General features: G+C 36.5%; 1 protein-coding gene and 2 pseudogenes across 1 annotated transcript; 2 read left to right on the top strand and 1 right to left on the bottom strand.

The window, feature by feature from the left end:
- Window positions 1-361: 361 nt before the first annotated feature.
- LOC107400050 (taste receptor type 2 member 116-like) lies at window positions 362-1,667 on the top strand (annotated as a pseudogene).
- Window positions 1,668-8,956: 7,289 nt separating this feature from the next.
- Window positions 8,957-9,874, top strand: LOC102909685 (taste receptor type 2 member 13-like). The gene has a single exon (XM_006996974.1). It carries the CDS (start codon window positions 8,957-8,959, stop codon window positions 9,872-9,874), a length of 918 nt encoding a protein of 305 aa, XP_006997036.1.
- Window positions 9,875-18,640: 8,766 nt separating this feature from the next.
- LOC102909375 (L-lactate dehydrogenase A chain pseudogene) lies at window positions 18,641-19,715 on the bottom strand (annotated as a pseudogene).
- Between the last annotated feature and the right edge of the window lie 2,270 nt (window positions 19,716-21,985).

The following is a 21,985-nucleotide window of genomic DNA, read 5'->3' as shown; positions in this document are numbered from 1 at the left end:
TGCAAAAACATGTCAAAAATAAATAAATCTCATGCAAATGATAGCATTAGGAAATGTATCACTATTTACATTTATCAAATAAATGTTAAAATTACAATGCAAGGTTTCATATTTAAAATATAAGCATCACAAAAACTAACAAAAAATATAATATCATCCTTGAAAATTGGTAGTTGATATGCTAAAGAAAAAAATTGTATAGACTTTACAATTTAATTGAGAACTCACTTGGGAGTGTACTTTCAGGGTTTCCCAGAGGCACTCATTGCCCATCTCAGATTTTCGTTTACTTGCCTATACTAGTGTAGCAAGGATTCATCTTTCTGTGATGAATTAAAGCAGAGACAGCTTATTAACAGACATGTCAAGCCTAAAGAAGACTTTGGTTGTGGTCATTTCTATGTAGAATTCATAATGGGAATATTTGGAAATGGATTTGTTTTAGTGATTAATAGCCTTTCCTGGTTCAAGAAACAGAAAATCTCTGCAATTGATTTTATTATCACCTACTTGGCTATCTTCAGAATTCATTTTCTGTGGATAATAATTGCAGGTGTCACTTTTAGTAAATTCTATAAGACATTAATTTACTCTAAAAACTTACTAATGTTGTTTGACATTATCTGGACAGGATACAATATTTATGTACAGGCTGTACCACCTGCTCTGGAAAATCTTTTTCCACACTATGAGTATGTACTACTCTCATTGGCTAATAAAAAGCTGACAGGCTGGTAGCTGGACAAGAAGTTAGGTGGGAAAGCAAAAATAAGAATGCCACAGAGAAGAAGGGGGGATTCAAGAGTAACCAGCCAGATGCAGAGGAAAATGAGACTGTCATACTGAGAAAAGGTACCAAGCCACATGGCTAAACATAGGTCAAAATTTATGGGTTAATTTATTGTCAGAGCTTGTTAGTAATAAGCCTGAGCTACCGGTTGAGCATTTATAATTACCATAAGACTCTATGTGGTAATTTAAGTGGCTGCTATTTGGGAGTTGCTGATGGGACAGAAACTTGTGCCTACAACCACTTGCATCAGTGTCTTCTACTTCTTCAAGATAGCCATCTTCTCTAATCCAATTTTCTTCTGGATTAAATACAGAATTTATAAGATGCCTCTTGCTATTGGCTTAGAGAAATAATTGATTTATTCATATTTCTCAATTTTCATGAAAGCAATGGTGAACAATTTTATCTATGAATGGACAGAAATGGAAAAAATACAACATTCACTATTTGAGATATTCTAAATGGTTTCTTAGTCTACCATATCTTAATAATAAGATTCTTATAAACATTTTTGTAGTGTCTCTGATCTCATTCATTCTTTCACTTTTCTCTTTATAGAGCCACAATAGGAGGATGAAACCACATGTTATACATTATCAAGGACACAAGCACAGAAGCACACATAAGAGCTATGAAAACTATGATTTCATTTCTCTTGCTATTCACCATATATCATATCAACAACAATATGATTATGTTGATGTACTCCATTCTTGACAATGTGGTTGCACAGATTTTTGCTTATATCCTAACATTTCTATATTCATCTATTCATCCATTTATTCTGATTTTATGGGACAGAAAATTGATACAGGCATTGCACTATGTGTTGATAAAGCTGGTTTGTCATAGTGGTTATCCCTCATTTCAGTAAATGCATCCAATATGGCTGATAATTTTCTAAGGTAAGAAAAATGAGAGAAAGGAAGAAAGAAGAAGAAATTCCTATATACTTTTGCAAATCCTCTTTCCTATCATTATGTCCATTATTGACTAAATCCATTGTTGACTAAACCATTATGTTTAAAATTAATAGAAAGTGTTCCAACATTGTTTATATATCATTTAAAATATCATGTTAATTTGGAAAATACTTTAAATTAGCAACTACTCTACAAAATAATTTTAATTTTATTGGTGTATAGTAGCATCAAAATAATAAAGAATTACTGGGCATCCAGATGATGTTCTATTCATTGAAAATCTGCATGTTAAGAGGTTATAGGGAGCATCCCCTTTTACCTGGCTTTTTCTAGGTAGACAAGAAAAATATTCTACTAACTCTTAAATACAAAAGATGTGTGTTGTGGGCCTCTATCAGGAGTCCAAATGAAAGCTTATATGTCACATATATAAACACTTAGATTCCATAATTGTATAAAGTTAATTACCTTTTAAGAGAAGTAAGTGGCATTCTAATTTGACAAAAGTACTGCCATAATAACTTTTAAGTTGTAATTAAAATTTGAAAACTATCAAAGATAATATAGTAATATTGCTTTGTGTATATCCAAATATTCTTTAAATCATATAGAAACATTTGATGATTTATAATTAGATATACTAATTTGTAAATTATATTTTCATTAAAGAAAAGTTTGACTTTTTCTATCAAAGTGGTGATATGTTACATTTTAATTAAGATTAAAATTACATTTTATTTTTAATTCATTTCTTGAATATCACCATTTTGAAAATTGTATTGACTTATGTTCTTTTCACTGTGTTACTTGTAAGAGATATATGATATAATGGATGATGCCAGGTTTTAATAATTTCTGTTATTTTTGTAGAGTATTATTTCATGCTTAATTTCTTTTAAAGTGCATCACTTATTTTATTCAATATTATCACCACTTTCTTTCCCTGGGGTAGAAAAAAATTCAAATGTGTTATCTGTTCTACCAGACATAGATGACAGCCTACCATATGCATTTTTGACTCCGCAATTTGTCAGCAACAAGTGATGCATTCTCTTGTTTATCATCAAATTGTTAAGCCAAAGTTATGGTTTAAGCAATTGTTTCAGCAAGATCCCATGTCTGCCAGTCACTCAGAAGCAATCTGCCTTCTCAACACTGTGGGAGAGAACATAAAGTTCAAATGACATTGAATAACCTTAAGGAGAAGAAGGGAATTTTAACAACATTTTTTTTCTGGATTTTCAAGACAAAGTTTCTCTTGGTAGCCTTGTCTGTCCTGGAACTCACTGTTTAATCTTGGAATATGTGGTATATTAGTGCACTGTCCCTCTTCTATTTGCTTGACTTCCATTCTTTTTATAACAACTACAGCTAATAAAACCAGATGTGCTGCTGTAGCAATAAAACAAAACATACAGAGAAAGGATGTACCTTTATTAGAATGTTAACAAATGTGAGTTTGACTGCACTTCATGATCTTCTATAGTGTATTTCAGCCTGTGTGAGTACATAAATACCTTGGTCTTTGCAGCAAAATCAGAGAATAAAGAGATTCTACAAGAATATTTTTAGTTAAGATAATATACCTGAAATCTCTCATTGATTTTAGGTCAACAATTACAGAACAAGGAGTATAATGAGAGGTTGCCTGTGCATCTCAGAATAGACAGGGCATTTCAGCTGAGCATGTAATAACAAGCACTGAATCTTCTCTCTCTGTACATGGGAAGTAGCTTGCACAGTATCTCTTCTATTGTCATGATTTATAGAGTTCATATTTTGGAATCTAAGCAAAGGATTCATTTACTAGGTCAGGAAAAGAAAGCTGTCCTCAGCCAATCAGATCCTTGTTCCTTTGGAAAATTCTGGAATTGCTTTGATTTCAAAAATTTTAACTTAATTTAAGACTAGGCATCATTCATTTTCATTTATATCTGAAACAGAATTAAGAATTTTTATTTGGACTTGCATGTTTTGCAGTATCTTCTGTCTCTCACTTGCTATCATCCTTGGAATCTTTTATTTGCTCATAAGAGCCAGTTTCTGCTGGAGTTTAATGACTGAAGTAGAGAAAACAATCTTTCAACATCTCAGTTGCAAGAAAGGGCATGTACAACACCCTGGCTGCCTCTTACTACATAATATGCTCTGGAAACACATGCTCTCACATTTTATCTATGACCATAGCACACAAATTTTCTTTTTGAACATATGAATGAATAAAATGATAAAGAGATGAATATTTTCAGTAGCTACTGACAACTACAGAAATCCATTGTATTACATATTTTACAAATAGGCCTTGCGGTAAATATTACCACCTTGTGGTTTAGTTCTGAGGACTCAACAGTTCTTTATTCTCAGCATTTAGAACATCTAATTGGAGTTTGCATTAAATATCGCACTCTATAAAATGAAACTTTTTATAAAAATGGACAAAACCTTATAATTAGGTAGTCTCAGACACTTAAGAAGAATTTGCTATTTGTGATTTTACTAATATGAAATATGAAACAGAACTAAGGACAGTTTTGTTACATAACTTTCACAAGAATTGATAACAGAACATTTAAAGAATTAAATATTTAACATGAATATTTTATATAAAGCCCCATGATCTTTGTTTTTTTAGTAGTAATATACACGTGTGTGCATCAATATTTACTTCATATCATTTTAAATACATTATTAGTTGTAATTTATATCTATAAAATATAAACATTTGTATATTCACTCTAGAGAGTCGATAACATGAAAACTTATGTGACTTCAGCATCAGTACCACTTTCATTTCCTCCTGTGCTTGCTCATCCTTTCTATACAGACAGCTCTGTCTATGTTTGATAGCTAAAGAGGATTTTTTTTTTATTTCTGAAAGATACTTTGTTTGCTGTCATTTGATGTGTACTGTTATTTGCAGGGACTCTCAAATCGTTCACAATATTTTGCAGTACGTTGATTTTGTGTTGTAAATCAACAGTGTGCTAAAGAACAGAGAACTTGGGTAGTATCACTACATACTATGAAATAGACCACACATAGGAAAAACAGTTTTGTTAATGAACATATAATGGATATTATGAATGAAATTGGTGTCAATATTCATGATTATGTCACTTATAGATGGGTTATTTCATTGTTCTTTGAATAAAAATCAAATCAGATGATAAGTATATTTTACTTTTAAAGGTTTATTTACTTTTATTTTATGTGTATGAATGTTTTGTGCACAAATTGAATGCAATAGCCATGGAAGTGAGAAGAGGCTGCCAGATCCTCTGAGACTAGAGTTACAGATGCTTTGAGTTATCATATGGGTGCTGGGAACCAAAACTCTGTCCTCTGCAAAAGCGAAAAGCTCTTAGCCATGGAGCCATTTAAAAAAAATAATACATTCATTTTTTCATAATGCGTATCCACATGTGGGTGGAGGTGCATGCCATGTATGTGTGTGGATGTTAGAGAACAATTTTAGGGAGTCATTTCTCTCCTCTTACATCTGGGAGTTGTCTCCACTCCACTCCAGAGGTGACATCATGTGTCTTTTTTTTTTAGCCAACTTGCAACATGATAACTTTGTCTTCTGCTGAGAGCAGCTGGTAGCTACCAGAGGTCATGGACGTATATCATAGGTGATAAGTAGTTTTCAACAGGTTGACCCACCAGACAAATAACTCTGATGGGAATTCCCACCTGGCAAAGACTGTGGGGTCACTGACTGTAAAGGACTGGTTGTTTCTGTCTGCAGTTTTTCTAGTGTGCCACTGCATTTCTTCCGTAAAAACTGCTATGGGTGCTTTCTCACTCCTTGTGCATTTATCTCATGTATATATTGCATCTATTGGGCACATAGCTGTGGCTGGTCAGAAAGATGACTTTTCATTAAGCTGTATAATTTTTTTTTTTTTTTTTTTTTTTTTGGTTTTTCGAGACAGGGTTTCTCTGCGTAGTTTTGCGCCTTTCCTGGAGCTCACTTGGTAGCCCAGGCTGGCCTCGAACTCACAGCGATCCGCCTGGCTCTGCCTCCCGAGTGCTGGGATTAAAGGCGTGCGCCACCACCGCCCGGCTTAAGCTGTATAATTTTGATAAGTAGAAAATATACTAAGACATGCTTCATAACTAGATCTATTGTCCCATGAAGACTGCAAGACACTTAATGGCCCCTTTTGTTTCTTTAACTCAAACTAACATAAGAAAATAACAGTTTCCCTCCAGTCTAAGACAAACTACATACATTTAGCTGATTTGAAAGCTCAGAGCAGTTTCAAACTAGACTGAGTGTTACTGTAAATGGATTGTAAGTTAAAACTTTACAGATATGCACAAGGGCAGAGACTCAGATGTCTAACCAAGGTTATTAATACAAAGCAACCTAAAATAGTATGCCAAATCTTCACTTGCCAAGTTTGGCTGATGGCACAGATCACGTTCACTTCCTGAACAAATTCCTCAACAGCTTATCTCACCAGGCACTGTGCCCCTGGCCTTAGATCACAGTTGGCACACAAGAGACCCCAAGGCCTGGCATTGCCATGGCTACTCATTCCCCCAATACAGCCTTTGTAACTTTTTTATTAAAAAAGTTTGTTGTTGAATGTATATATAAGCGGTGGGTAATTGAAGCAGGAGGGAATAGAGAGAAGTAGAACTAATGATTTAGAACTAGAGAATTGGAATAAAAGAGAAGAAAGAATAAAGAGAATTATAGCTGAAGAACAATAAAAAAGCATGGCTCTCAGATCGTGTATGTGAGTCTTCTTATAGATAGGACATTTTTCTAGCCCCACTCTGAAAAGAATTCTCTGAGTAACCCTGGGTGCAGCAGTGAGAGCTGGTCTTGCAGGCTGCAGAAGTCTCCCTAAACTTGAAGCTAGTAGATTCAGACAGCCTGGTGGCCCAGCAAGGTACAAAGAATCTCCTACTTCTGTCTCCACAGCACTGGGGTTACAGCCAAGGGTTACAGTGCTGAGCTGTTTTAAATGGGTTGTAACAGACAAAGTTCTCTTCTCCAGCCTTCATGGAAAGCATTTTTACCTAGTGAGCCTTCTCCTTGGCTGTATTCAAATTTTAATTACTTTTCCCCTCAGAGAATAATGCTGAATATTTCTTTGGGTATTTGGTCTTCATATATTTGCCTGATTGTTTATTTGGTTTATTGATTTGACATTTTATTGTGTTTTAACTAGTCCTTATGCAGCCTGGACATTAGTTTGTATCAGATTTATTTGCTCCCAGCCTGTGGCTTCCTACTCACTTTGGTTAGCCTGTCTTTCAGAGGTGAAATCTAACTTTACCTTCTTAAAGAAGTTTATGGACAATCCATGTTAAGAAAGCTATCTTCTGCAGACTTTTCAATTTTATATTTTTACGTTTTATATTTCAGTTGATGACCAAAAATTTATTTGCAGTAAATAAACAATGGGGAACTGGTTCAGACTAGTTTTTATAATACAGGCTAACATTGATTTTTAAAATACATTTATCAACTGCCACAGTATAATGTGCTACAAAGATCATCTTTTACTACTGTTTCAATTTTATACTTTATTGGATACCAGTTGACCATACTTAAGTATATCGATAACATTGTATCTTTGTATTCTGTTCATTATATTAGTAGGCCCATGTTTTAATCACATTTTTAAAATTTATTTTTGTTCATTTTATTGTTTTTTTTTAAAGCATCATCTAACCATGTAACCCAGACTGGTTTTGAGCACATTATCATCTTGACTCAGAGTCCCAAGTGGTGAAATAATTAGCATATATCACTATGACCAACTACAATTGTCTCTTTATGCTACACACTAATACTACGTATTGAAACATAACAGTAAACCCTCACAAATTGTTCTTCTTAAATTTTATTTTCTGAGAATGTCATACATGAGTCACCTTTTATATAAAGTTGCAATAGAACCTACTCATTGAGAAGGTAATATCTGTAAAGTGTATTAAAAATGGAAGGAAAGGAGCCATGTTTACCATGATGAAAATACATTCCAAACACAGAAATAGCAAGGAACAAAGGTGATAATATTGGAAATAAGTAACTATGTAGAAGAGCAAGAAAATTAGGGTGGTAGATGCAGAGCCACAGAGAGAAACCATGGGAAATGAGACTAGAGGAAGAAATGAGAGATCCAATTATTTAATACTTCAAAAGCATTGGACGAACTTTTATGAATGATATTTAAAGACTTTGAAGGCTTTTGAGCAGAAAAGTGCCATAATCAAATCTTTTTAATGAAGGTTTTTATTTATTTTATTTTATGTGTATGAGTATCTGCCTAAATACATATTTACCCACCATGTGAATGTAGTGCCTATAGAGGCCAAAAGATAGCATTTGTTGTTCTGGGACTGGTGTTACAGATGGTTGTGAGCCTCCCTGTGGATACTGGGAGTTGAAACTTGATCCTTTGTCCAGAGCATCAAGTGATCTTAATCTCTGCTACCTCACCAGTCCCCACAAACTAATTTTAATTAAAAATACTCTTTTTGGGACAAGCGTCCACAGCCTTTGCTATTCTCTTAACCATTGCTAATATGTGTATATTTGGTTATTGGTCAATTATGGTCAGAAAAAAAGTGCATGCTGTGAGGAGTAGATAAAATGTGAAAGCATGTGGTTCCTAGGCATGGTAAGCATCACTGGATGGTAAGAAGCATCAAAGAGGAAGCCTGGGGTTTGTTCATGAGCTTCTTGCATCTCAGTTATTGGAAAAGGTGGGGTTACAGCTCCATATGAAACTGAGGATTCACGGAGTGCTACAGAGCACTCTCTATATGTCTATAAGTTATCAGTGGTGATGCTGATAGACTCAAAAGCGTATCACTTAGCTAAATTCTGGATTAATCATATTGTTGTTATCTTTGTTCCCTAGAACTTAAGCTGCTATAATAAAATTTATTTCTGCAGAGACAATGCAAAACAGTGAAACAGTGAAAGATAATATGAATCTGTTTGCATGTTAACAGATGACACCTGGATATACTGCATGATCTTCAGTGCCACACTTCATACTCTAGAAGGATATAAATATCATAGCCCTCACTAAGGTTAGAGAAAATTATTTCACAAGAACATGTGCAGAATCATTAGCAAACCTTCAATACCCTCATTGACACTAGGTCAGTCTCTATGAAAGAAGCATAAGTTGAAGGCTTAGCTGTGAGTTTGAGACTATGCAAGCCATTTCAGCTTAGCAAACAACCAGCCATGGATCTTTGTCTGAACATGGAAAGCATCCTGTACAGCATCTTCACTACTGTCATAGTGGCAGAGTTTGTATTTGGAAATCTGAGCAATGGATTTATAGTGATGACAAACTGCATTGACTTGGTCAGGAAAAGAACGCTTCCTTCCATTGGTTGGATCCTGCTTTTCTTGGCCATTTCCAGAATGGTTTTGATCTGGGAAATATTACTAGCATGGCTAAAATATCTGCAGTATTCATTTTCATTTGTGGCTGGAACAGAACTAAGGGTTATTATTTTGACCTGGGGAGTTTCCAATCACTTCAGTCTCTGGATGGCCACCATCCTCAGCATCTTTTATTTGCTCAAAATAGCCAGTTTCTCCAAGCCTGTTTTTCTCTATCTGAAGTGGAGAGTAAAGAAAGTGCTTATGACAATCCTTCTGGGAAATGTGATCTTCTTGCTGTTCAATATAATACAAATAAACAAACACACAGAAGAGTGGATGTATCAATATGAGAGAAACACGACCTGGAATTCCAGAACAACTGGTTTTAGGAGGTTTTCACAGCTAGTCTTATTCAAGATGATTATGTTCTCTTTAACCCCGTTCATGGTGGCCCTGGTCTCCTTCATCCTGCTTATTGTCTCCTTGTGTAAACATCTCCAGAAGATGCAGCTAAATTTCAGAGGGGAACGAGACTCCAGAACAAAAGCTCACATGAATGCCTTGAGAATTATGGTCTCCTTCCTCTTACTCTATGCCTCTTATTTCATATCATTTTTTATTTCATTGTTCCCAATGGCACATCAAAGAGGACTAGATCATATGTTTAGCCTAACTGTTGGGCTTTTCTACCCTTCAAGCCACTCATTTATCTTGATTCTGGGACATGCTAATTTAAGGCAGGCCTGTCTTTGGGTGCTGAGGCAGTTGAGATGTGGGCAAACACATTAGAAACTAACTGCTCCATAAGGTAGTCAAACAACATATTAGGCATATAGAACTCAGTGGTAGAGCTCTAGGCAAGCATAAATATTTAAAAATATATAATTTCTAGAATCTTCCATATATGGTAAATCTCTCAAAAATTTAAAAACAATACTAAAAGGGTGTGCTTTTGTATACAGATATAAGAATCAGACTTCATGAATGTATACTTTTTACTCTAGGCATGATATTATATCCCTGTTAACTGAAAAGTAAGTAGGCTGATGCATTCATATTTGGATCCAGGCCGAGATACATAGTGAGACCCAGGATGAAGATATTTTTTCTTTTCGTTTCGTTTTGTTTCTTTTCTTTCCTTCCCTTTCCTTCCCTTCCCTTTTCTTTTCTTTCTTTCTTTCTTTCTTTCTTTCTTTCTTTCTTTCTTTCTTTCTTTCTTTCTTTCTTTCTTTCTTTCTTTCTTTCTTCCTTCCTTTCTTTCTTCCTTCCTTCCTTCTTTCCCTTCCTTCCTTCCTTCCTTCCTTCCTTCCTTCCTTCTTTCTTTCTTTCTTTCTTTCTTTTTTTCTTTCTTTCTTTCTTTCTTTTCCAAGACAGGGTTTCTCTGTGTATCTTTGGTGCCTTTCCTGGAACTCACTCTGTAGCCCAGGCTGGCCTCGAACTCACAGAGATAGCCTGCCTCTGCCTCTTGAGTGCTAGGCTTAAAGGTATGTACCACCATTGCCTGGCCAGGATGAAGATTTTAATCATCATCCAATTGAGAGTTATCTCAAATCAATGTCATTATAGGCATAAGCAAAATTTTTACACACTGAAACAATTTCTTGTATTTTATCATATTGTTTTGGAAGTAAATTAGAAAATTTAAATAAACATAATAGTAATCAAAACTATAGAAGCTTTACACACATACATGAAGATTAAAATCTAGACTCTGGGACTTGGGTAGATGGCTCAGTAAAGTGCTTTCTTTGCCAGCATGAGGATCTGAGTTTCAATCCCCAGGTTCAACAAAAAGTCTGGCTTCAAGTTTCAATGCAAAACATATATATGTAATATACAACCAATGCAAAGTGCATCAAGAACACAAAATTTTTACTTGAAAATCATTAGTTGATATTCATATAGATTTTACTATTTAAGCAAGATTTCACTTGGAACATGCTTCCTGAGCTTTCTGAATACAACATATATGAAGGAAGACATTCATCACACATCTTAGGTTTGGATAAACCTGTTTCTACTCCTGAAGTTGAAATGTGTCAGTGAGTGATGAAGGAAGGCAGACACTTTTCTATGATCAGCATGCCCACTGTGCCAGAAAATTTACTGATGATAGTTTCATTTGTAGAAATCATAATGGGAACTTTTGGAAATGAATTCATTGTGCTAATAAACAGAACTTACTGGGCCAGGATCTGGAAGGTTTCCCTAGTTGACTTTATTTGGTCCTGCTTGAATCTCTTTAGGATATGCTTTTGTGAAAAATAGTTGTGTGCATCTCTTTTGATACAAGCAATGGGAAAATTATTTCGGTCTAAGAGTGTTTCTCTTAATTTTGAAATCCTCTGGACAGGATCCAATTATTGCTGCTCACCTTGCACCACCTGCCTCAGTGTCGTAAACATGCAACTTCTTCAGTACCCTTTTCTGTGGACAAGCCAAAGAAATAACAAGGCACTTCTGTGATTGTCTGAGCAACAGCACTCTATTGATCAATGTTTCTGATTTTCATGGAAATATTGACTAATAACTTTATTTAAGAATGGTCAAAAATGGAAAAAAACTTAATTCATTTTATGGAGACTCTAGTTTTTTTTAGCATATCACATCTTAACTTGATTCTTATAATCATTTTGTAGTGTGTTTGACTTTGCTTTTTCTTTTAATAATGTTGTTATGGAGCCACACCAGAAGAATAAAACTACACGGCATTTATGCTAGAGATTTGAGCACTATGGCCTATATGAAATCAGTGAAAACTATGGTCTCATTTTTATTCATCTTTATTAAGCATTTTATAAGCAGCATTCTCATGATCATGTCCTACAAGATCTTATCTACTTTGTAGAAAATGTGTTGGTAAAGACTTTTTCTCACATCCTGGTATTTTTGGATGCATCTAGGCATCCTTTTCTTCTGATTTCATGGAACAAAATGTTGAAGCAGGGCATGTTCTATATGCTAAAAAAGCTGAAGTGTATCAAGGAGTCCACATTCTCTATGTACTGTGATCAGGTCAGGCATAGTGTGACTGGTGATGTTCTGAGCGGGAGGAGGAGGAAGAATAAAGACTTTACATCCATCCTGTACACTCTCCCTTTCTTGAGACAAAATCTGTCTATGGAGGTCTGGCTATCCTGGAACCCACAATGTAGACCTGAATGATTTCAAACTCACAGAGATACACCTGCCCCTGCCCCTGAATGCTGTAATTAACGACATGTGCCACCAAACTGGTTACATCCATCCCTTTTACCCATTCCCCTTTCTTTCATTGTCATACTGGATATTATTCAAAATATTTGCTTGTTTTAAATGAAAGGAAAGTAGTTCTATGTTATTTGCATTAGATATGGAAATTTTGATTTACAAGAAAAATTTTAAATCAATAAGAATTTGTTTTGCCAAGTGCACCACAAAACAGAATAATTTGTTTTAAAACTGCTTTAATAATTGAATAAATGTTAGGCTAGAAGAGGATTAAAATGTGTGAATGATTGTGTGTTCATATATGAATGAACAGTTCTACATTTTTAAGAATTAGAAAGTTAATTATTTGCTTTCCTGAGACAAAATGTGTATGATTTGATTTTTTTCCAACCATATCTTTTTTGTTTTAGGTAAATGACATGTATTTGATCTTTGTTGTGTTTGGAAAAAATGTCCATTGTGCATATAAGATTCATTTCCTCTATTCACATCACTTTTTGATGTATACTTGGGTTGCTTGTACAACTTACATATTGTTAATATTGCAATGAGTTTTAATGTGCACACATCTCTGTGAAATTTTGAAAGATGTCAGTGGGCATGGTAGAACTGGGTCAGATGGTTGCTTTATTTTATTTGTACTTTGGAGGAACTGACTTACATATTTGTTCGGATGATTCACATCACAACCGGCAGTGTGTGAATGTTCCTTTTGTCCTCCATCTTGCCCTAGATCATCGATGCTACAGGTGTGGGCCATCTTGTCCAGCATCACTTGAGCTCCTGGCGGGCTTTATTTTGATTTTTGTCACTGGATGTATTTTGATGTTGTGTGTAGTCTTATATTTCTCTGACTTTGGTATCAAGATATTTCTAACATATGCTAGGCATTTAAGAAACAATTCTTGAATCTCAGTATTCAGTAGGAGGAGGAGGCAAGTGAATCTCTCTATGTTTCATAACAGGCATGGATACATAGTGAGACCCTGTTTTAAAATACACACACACACACACACACACACACACACACACACACACATCAGCATAGAATAAGTTGGTATTGGACTCCTTTTAGAAAAATATGTGTAAATTTACAACTTTTACACTTCAATTATTTTATTGAAACCTGATTTTCCTGGAAAATGGAGAGTCAATTAAGAGTTTGAAATTTAATAACAATGTAAAGTTCTTAAGACTTCCATCTTTTCTTACACCGACTTCAATATCCTCTATCTTATTTACTATTCTATTGTTGGAAAGATAAAATATGACCACGACAACTTATAAAAGGAAGCATTTAATTTCAGGGTTTTCTTAGTTTTAAGATGGTTGTTCCATGATAATCCTGGTGGGAAGCCAACAGGCATGGTACTGGAGCTATAGGGGACTGGTGGGGGTGGGTCCATCCCCTCAATAGTCCCCTCCCAGAGTCCTGGAAGAATCTAAAACCAGCTGATAATTAATCTTTGCTGTGGGATGTTCTGTATGTCCTGTGGGAGCCTGTTCTTGGGTTCCTCATGGCTTTACCCAGCAGGTCCGCATAGAGGATGATTAGGACCACGGGCCTGAGTGCAGGTGTCTGAGATGGTCTGCACTTGGCTGTGCTGGGGGATGGTCTGTATGTCAAGTTGCTCTGATTGGTCAATAAATAAAACCTGATTGGCCGTGGCTAGGCAGGAAGTATAGGCGGGACTAACAGAGAGGAGAAATAAAAGAACAGGAAGGCAGAAGGAGACTGCCTGCAGCAGCCACCAGGACAAGGAAGATGTAAAGTACCAGTAAGCCACAAGCCACATGGCAAGGTATAGATTTATGGAAATGGATCAATTTAAGATATAAGAACAGTTAGCAAGAAGCCTGCCATGGCCATACAGTTTGTAACCAAAATAAGTCTCTGTGTTTACTTGGTTGGGTCTGAGCGGCTGTGGGACTGGCGAGTGAGAGAGATTTGTCCTGACTGTGGGCCAGGCAGGAAAACTCTAGCTACAAATCTTTGATGAGAAGAAATGAATTTATGCACACAAAACTCCTTAGTCCATACACTTCATTATTCTGTGTCAGTTCTCTCTCCACAAGCTTCTGTTATCTTTTAGCTCCTTTCTTGCCTTTTTTTCCTCTATATTCATCTCTATTTCCTCTATGTTCACTCTAAGTTCTATCTTAATTCTCTCACCTTAATTCTGCCTCATCTAGGTCCTTTTCATTTCATTCTTACCCAGCTATTACTTCCCCATCTGACTCTTCCTCATCTGCCATCTCATTCACACATTCTCTCTGGTTAAAATTCTTCTTATCCCTCTCTGTTCTCCATCTCTAAGTTCTCTCAGTTGTCCATGTACCTCTTAACACGCCCCAAGTCTTACAGGAGTTCAGTTAAAAACCCAAGCAATATCAATCCCCTGGTCAAGCAAGGTCACCAGGCTTGAATTCTACAGGGTCATAAAGGTACGTAAGAATTTTCCTCAGTCAGTGACTACCAGGCTTTCTTTTACAATCCAAAATGAGAGTAGTAAAAGAGGTCAACTGAGTGCTAATGTCCAGTTAGTATATGAAAACAGAGATCTGTGTGCTCAGTCTACATTCCTAGAAGTGGTTAGGTAAGAAGTTAGGGGTCTATAAAGTTAATAAGGCTAGCATGTCCACTATTATTTCTGTTAGTCCTTGAAAGTGGCTAAGGAAGATATCTGATTCCAGTGCTGAAAGGGAGAAACAGATGGGCTGGGAAGAAGGAAACCTTTCCTGAGGCTGTTCTCCAAATACCTTGAATATGTATGTCCAGAGAGTAATTAGTCCACACTGTTAGCCCTTCTTAGGGAAAAATCAATTGGGAAAACTATGAAGGCACACATAATTTTCATAACAGAAGACAGCTGATATATAACAAGCTAAGTAACCCCAAAAGCTCCTTGGAATTTGGCTTCCTCTGAAGGAATTCCTTGATCCCTTCAGGTAGTGGCTTTGCCATAACCGGCTGAGTTCTTATAATATTTTCCTGTGGCCCGTAGCATGGAGCCATATCTGAGAGCTTTCCATCCTGATCCACAGGCAGCAGGCAGAGAGAGAGACAGAGATTGTCCTGTCAGGGGTGTGTGGAAACCCAGAGCCTACTGCCTTCTCCAACAAGGACACACCTGTTAATCCTTTCCAAATATCTCAGGAGTTGGAGACTAAACATGCAAGTATATGAGACCATGAAGGCCATTCTCATTCAAACCGTGAGAATCTGTTTAAATAAAAATAAAAACAAACAAACAAATAACAAAACCCAAACTGATGTTTTAAATTCTCTAACACCACCTCTCTCTAACCCATCCTTTTTTAAAATTAAACATAGCACTTTGTAGTCTCATCTGGCTTATGTGTTTTTAAATCCAATCTTGATCTTATCTCTAAACTTTAAACTCATGTAATCAACCCAGATGATGGTGGTATATGCCTTTAATCCCAACACTTGGGAAGCAGATCTATTAGTTCAAGGCCTACCCAGTCTATAGAGCAAGCTCCAGGACAGCCACAGCTATACACAGAAACCATGTCTTGAAAAATAGTACAAAATTTTAACTAAAAGTAGATTCATGTAATCAACCATCACTTCCACTACTCCAGTTTCATGTGGAAGTTATGTCTTAGAGTTGACATACTTTAACCAACACATTTTGATCCCACCACACAACAGCTACTGCTTTTCGTTCCATTACCTTCCTCTCATTGAAAAGTAACTTCACACCCCCAGAAACAGAGAAACACAGCCTGGTGATCATCCTTGTCCTCTCTGTTTTTCTCATGAACCATATCAAATCCACCAACAAATGTTCTTAACTATCAACAAATGTTTTGATGTATCTATAATTCACCACTCAGTCCTCCTAGCACAACCATGTCACACCATCTCCATAGAGTTAATCCATGCATTTTAGAATTATTATTTGAGTTTTTAAATTATAATATGTCATTCTTCCATCCTTCCAAATTTTCCCATAAATTCACCCTTACATTTTTTTCAAATTCATGTCTGCTTTTGTACTAATTATTTTTTCATGTATACATATTCCAAATCTATAAATACAGTTTGCTCAGTCTGTATAAAGTTAAATGTATATGTGTTTTCATGGATGACAATATGGTATAGTATATTCAACTGGTGTGTGTAGCTAGAGTTTTCCTGCCTGGCCCAACATCAGGACAAATCTCTCTCACACACCAGTCCTGCAGCTGCTCAGACCCAACCAAGTAAACACAGAGACTTATATTGCTTACAAACTGTATGGCTGTGGCAGGCTTCTCGCTAACTGTTCTTATATCTTAAATTAACCCATTTCTATTAATCTATAATTGCCATGTAGCTCATGGCTTACCAGTATCTTAACATGTTGCTTCTCATCATGGAGGTGGCTGGTAACATCTCTCTGACTCAGCCTTCCTGTTCCCAGAATTCTCTCTCCTTGTCCCACCTATACTTCCTGCCTGGCTACTGGCCAATCAGCATTTTATTTATACAGAGCAATATCCACAGCAGGTGTGTTTTTCTCTCTCCCCTCCCCTTCCTGTCTGTATCCTAAGGACATCCTACTCTAGAATCACATTTTTCCTTGCCTCTCATTGGCTTTATACCTATATTTTCTCTCTCAGGTTCTCTAGAATTCTTCCTCTTTCTCAATTAGAGTAATTTAAAATATAAATTAAGTAGTATCAGTTTTCTCTAAACTATTCCAAAGTCTTTACTTCTCACTCAAGACAAAGCCAAATTCTTTTTACATCTCTGGTTTGTCATAGAATATACACTCTTACCCACTCATTTCTCTGGTCTCATTTCTGTCTGAATCATCCTGACTTCCTTGTTTTTTCACACTCTTGGTAGCTAGTTCCAATACTAGTTTCTTGCTACCTCTTATTCCCTAAGGATAGAACGTGTTGTTCCTGTATAAAGTGTGGCTTGTTCTCTATGGTTTGTATGTCTCTGATGATTACTGTCCTAGTGATCCTGGACACTGTTTTAAAATTTCTTGTTCCCTCTTCATACACTTGTTCTTTCCTGTTGGTATCTTCTTATACTTCTGTTTATACTAGAATTTAATCTCATGACAATATTTAAGTTTCATTTTTGTTTTTCTTAAGACAGTGCTTCTCTTTGTAACAGCACTGGTTTTCCTGAAACTCACTCTATAGACCATGCTGGCCTGGACCTCACAGAGATTCACCTGCCCCTGCCTTCTGAGTGCTGAGATTTAAGGGGTATACCACTATGGCCCTCATGACAATACTTAAAAAGTCATTTTTCTTCATGGCTTCATCTGAGCTCCTATACATCTGTAACCATAAAAATATTTAATAATAAATTTCTTACCTGAGTAAATAAAATACCCTCTTTCACAGTCCTTTTCCCTTTCCAAACATTTCAGTTTGTGCCTATCTAGTATAATTAGATGTTTCTTTGGTCAAAGATATGTTAGTTAATTCTTCCAGCATGTCTTTTTTGAGTTATGTATCTTATTAAAACTTTTTAGTAGTACATGTGTACCTCCTTACTTTTTTTTTTTACTGTCACTGAATTATAGGCTATTTTTGGAAAGAGATGCAACAACTGAATTATCTTATATATTCTTATATAATATGTAATATTATATAATATTGACCTTCCATTTGTTTCATTAATTTAGAATATTGATTAAGTATTTTCAGTTTTTGTAAAACCTGTAAGAAGGTTTTACAAAAGATTTAAGTCTAACTATTTTTGTGAATGAAATGAAGATATCCTATATATCTTTATTCTATGTAAAAGGAATTTGAAAATTTGAGACAAAATGTTATTAATATTCATGTGCTACACAATTATTTTCTGAAAATTTGTCCTGACTGAATTAATTAATCACCATATTACTATGCTTTTGAAAATGTTGGATAGGGCTTATCAGGATAGTTCTTTTTTTTTTCACTGTTCAAGGTTTATTTGGTGTTTTCATTGGCATGACACTTGGGTAGTTGGTTGCATCATTCATATGCACATCTTACTTTTTATATAGTATTTCAATGCACATTACAGGCACATAATACACAAAATAATATCCTTTAGAACAGTTGTGCACAAATATGCATGATGGATTTACCCACTGGAGCCGAGTTATGACCAACTGGGAACTCACTGGCCTAGGTGTGTTGGTGAGGGTGCGCAGCAGACACAGCAGGCTCCCAAGATAAGCGAAGCCTGCACACAGTTGGCAGTGTGTCTCAGAGACAGTGGGACGACAGTGGGACTGCCACACCAACCAGGTTACCACTACACAAGTACACTTAGCAGCAGGGCAGAGCTGTGGGAACTGCCATCTTTACACAACAACATAAACACAGTTCAGATGAGGAGACAGTGTGTGGTCTCCATAGAAACCCTGCTGCAGCCTGGACAGTGAAGCTCTAGGACATCTGAGGACTTTAGAACAGCCGCTCTTTCTGGATGCCCCAGAGTGTATCTGCGCTCCTCTTCAAGTAGGCCTCCTCTTCAAAAGTCAGAGTCACCTTCACAACATCTGAGATTCCATTTTGTCCCAGGATACAAGGGACACTGAGGAAGACATCATCCTTGATTCCATAGAGACCCTTAATCATGGTAGAAATGGGATGCACCCGCCTAAGATTCTTCATCATGCTCTCAGCCAGGTCAGCCATGGAGAGGCCAATGGCCCAGGATGTATATCCTTTGAGTTTAATCACCTCATAGGCACTGTCAACCACCTGCTTGTGAACCTCCTTCCACTGCTCCTTGTGTGCATCACTGCCCAATTATGGGTTCAGGTTCTTCAGGGAGACACCAGCAACATTCACACCACTCCACACAGGCACACTGGAGTCTCCATGCTCCCCTAGGACCCATCCATGACAACTTAGCGGGTGAATGCCCAGTCTTTCTCCCATCGGGTAATGGAACCGAGCTGAATCCAACCACTCCCAATAACTCGGCTTTTGGGGAAGCCACTTATCTTCCAGGCCACGTAGGTCAAGATATCAACTGGGTTTGAAACAATAAGCAGCTTGCAGTTTGGACTGTACTTCACAACATTGGGAATGATGAACTTGAAGATGTTCACATTTCGCTGGACCAGATTGAGTCGGCTCTCTCCCTCTTGCTGTGATAATGACCAGCTGGGAGTTTGCAGTCACACTATAGTCTTTGCGAGAGACAATTTTTGGTGTTCTGAGGAAAAGGCTGCCGTACTGGAGATCCATCATCTCTCCTTTCAGCTTGTTTTCCATGACATCAACAAGGGCAAGCTCATCGGCCAAGTCCTTCATTAGGATACTGATGGCACAAGCCATGCCAACAGCACCAACCTCACCAAACCGCAATCTTGTTCTGGGGGGTTTGTTCTTACTTAAGTAGATTCACAATCAGCTGGTCCTTGAGCGTTGCCATCTTGGTGGACTTTGAACCTCTTGGGACTGCTAGTGCACGATGAACAGCAGCATGGTCTGGGCTTGGCGACAGAGGCTCCAGCACCAGGATAGTTCTTCATTGCATCTTAAGGTACAGGATCTTGGGTTGAAACACTTGATTAAACAAAGGTTATTTAAAAGTCTGAGGATGAAATTATCCACTAAAGTGCTTGTAAATAGACCATTTGACAATTATGGAAATGATGAGCTTGTATGAGACATGAAATAACTAACTAAATGTAGCTTCTGGCCACTTTAAATATGGTTAATGTTTTTTTATAACAAAATTTTTATTCTTTGAAATTTCATCCTATTACACAATTATTTTGATCATGCCCATCCACCATTACCTCCCTCTAACTCTCCTTGGTGTCTCCATTACATCTCTTTTCCATCATCATGTTTTCCCTCTTTTTTTTAAATTTTAATACCCCGAGTTCAATTAGCGATGCCCATGTACACATGATTGTGTAACCATCTACTTGGACATGTGAAACCTACCAGTAGCTGTACCTGAACCACAAAAATATGTTCACTCTCTTAGTGTCCATCAACTGTCCATAGCCCCTCAGATATTAGTGGGACCTTAGAGCCTTTCCTCATTCATGCTAAATGTTAACTATCTTGATCTTGTGCAGGTAACCACAGCTGTTATGAGTTGGTGTATGCAGCAGTATGGCATGTACAGAAGTCAGCATTTCATAATTTCTCTTTTTTTCCTACCTTCAATTTAATATTTTTCCTTAGCGTTGGATGGTGAGATATTGGTATGAATGATCCATCTATAGCTTGCCACTCAGCTGTTTATACTAGACATGTTGACTATAAATCGCTGCATTAACCTCTATGCACTGAAATAAAAAAAAGATTCCCTGACCAAAGCTGAGAGTAACACAGATCTCATCACTGGATCTGTAAGTTTCATCATCCTGAACTTGTCATATATATATATATATATATATATATATATATATATATATATATATATATAGTGTTGCTGAGTATGTATGCACCCTAAAATTTGAAAATAGAGCTGATTGTTTTTCATATACATAAGTTTAGGTTTGTGATTCTTTTAAGATTCCTTGTAAGATTACCTTTCAAGATAAGTAATAAAGTGATTGATTCTTTCCTTGTAACTGTAACATGCTGCCTGCCAATAAAAGAACTAGCTGAGAAAGATACCCTGCTTGTTTGCAATCTATTAATCTATAACAAGTTACTTAGATGTGAATGTATGTGGGTTATTGGGATGACTTTGTTTTAATCATATAAGGGATAGGAAAAACAATGTTTTTACCTTTATTTATTGTACTCATTCACTTGAAAAACAAAATGACCACATTGTAATTTTTATAATGCCTGAAAGATTTTATTGGGATATATAAACTGTACAAGAAAAATAAAGACAGAATTGAGACAGACGATACAAGACTCTCTCTCTCTCTCTCTCTCTCTCTCTCTCTCTCTCTCTCTCTCTCTCTGTGTGTGTGTGTGTGTGTGTGTGTGTGTGTGTGTGTGTGTTCTCTTTTGGCCCCAGAGAGTTAAATTTAGTTCACCTCACTGGCCTCAAAGAATTAAGATTCACTACTTCAGATAAGTTGTATTTGCGTAAGTGTTGTAAGTAATTTGTGACACATTCAAAAACCGTTATGGATTCTAAAACCTTTAATCAGATTGTAAGTTTTCTACATTTTGTTAAGTTTTTAGTGTTTCATATAATTTTTTGGTGAAGTTAGTGTAGAAGATATATGTTGAACACACTCTCTAGAACTATCCATATAATGAGAGGATTTAATGCAAAAGCAGGTCCAAGTCAGTATCCCCCTCCAAGAAGACTACTACCTGAGACTGCTTCCCTACAGAGATCTTTTACTGAGACTAGCTGATCCCTCCCCCTTGTGCTGAATACAATAAACCTGGTGAGTTTCTTGGTTCCCTAGTAGGTACTGCTCCATCAAAGCAAGTAGAGCCCACTCAATCCCAACTGTTTTGTATGTGTCTGCCATTTATTCACATGTATGTCACCCCTGTAGGTTTCAAAGACCAATCTGCATTGATAGATAAACATTATACTAAAGTAAAATTGGAATAGATGAAGTCTTGTGATGCATATTCAGTAGGTGCAGTTCTTGCATGAAAGCTTGAGGAATGCAGTTTGATCTCTAGCACCCATGTAAAAGCGAGGAGTTGTCACAGTTTCTGTAATGACAGAATTGGGGAGGAGTAGATAAGATTCTTGGGGCTTTCTGACCAGCCAGTCTA

This window comes from Peromyscus maniculatus, chromosome 3 (genome assembly GCF_049852395.1).
Source record: "Peromyscus maniculatus bairdii isolate BWxNUB_F1_BW_parent chromosome 3, HU_Pman_BW_mat_3.1, whole genome shotgun sequence".
NCBI lineage: Eukaryota > Metazoa > Chordata > Mammalia > Rodentia > Cricetidae > Peromyscus > Peromyscus maniculatus.
This window is presented reverse-complemented; position numbering and strand designations above follow the sequence as displayed.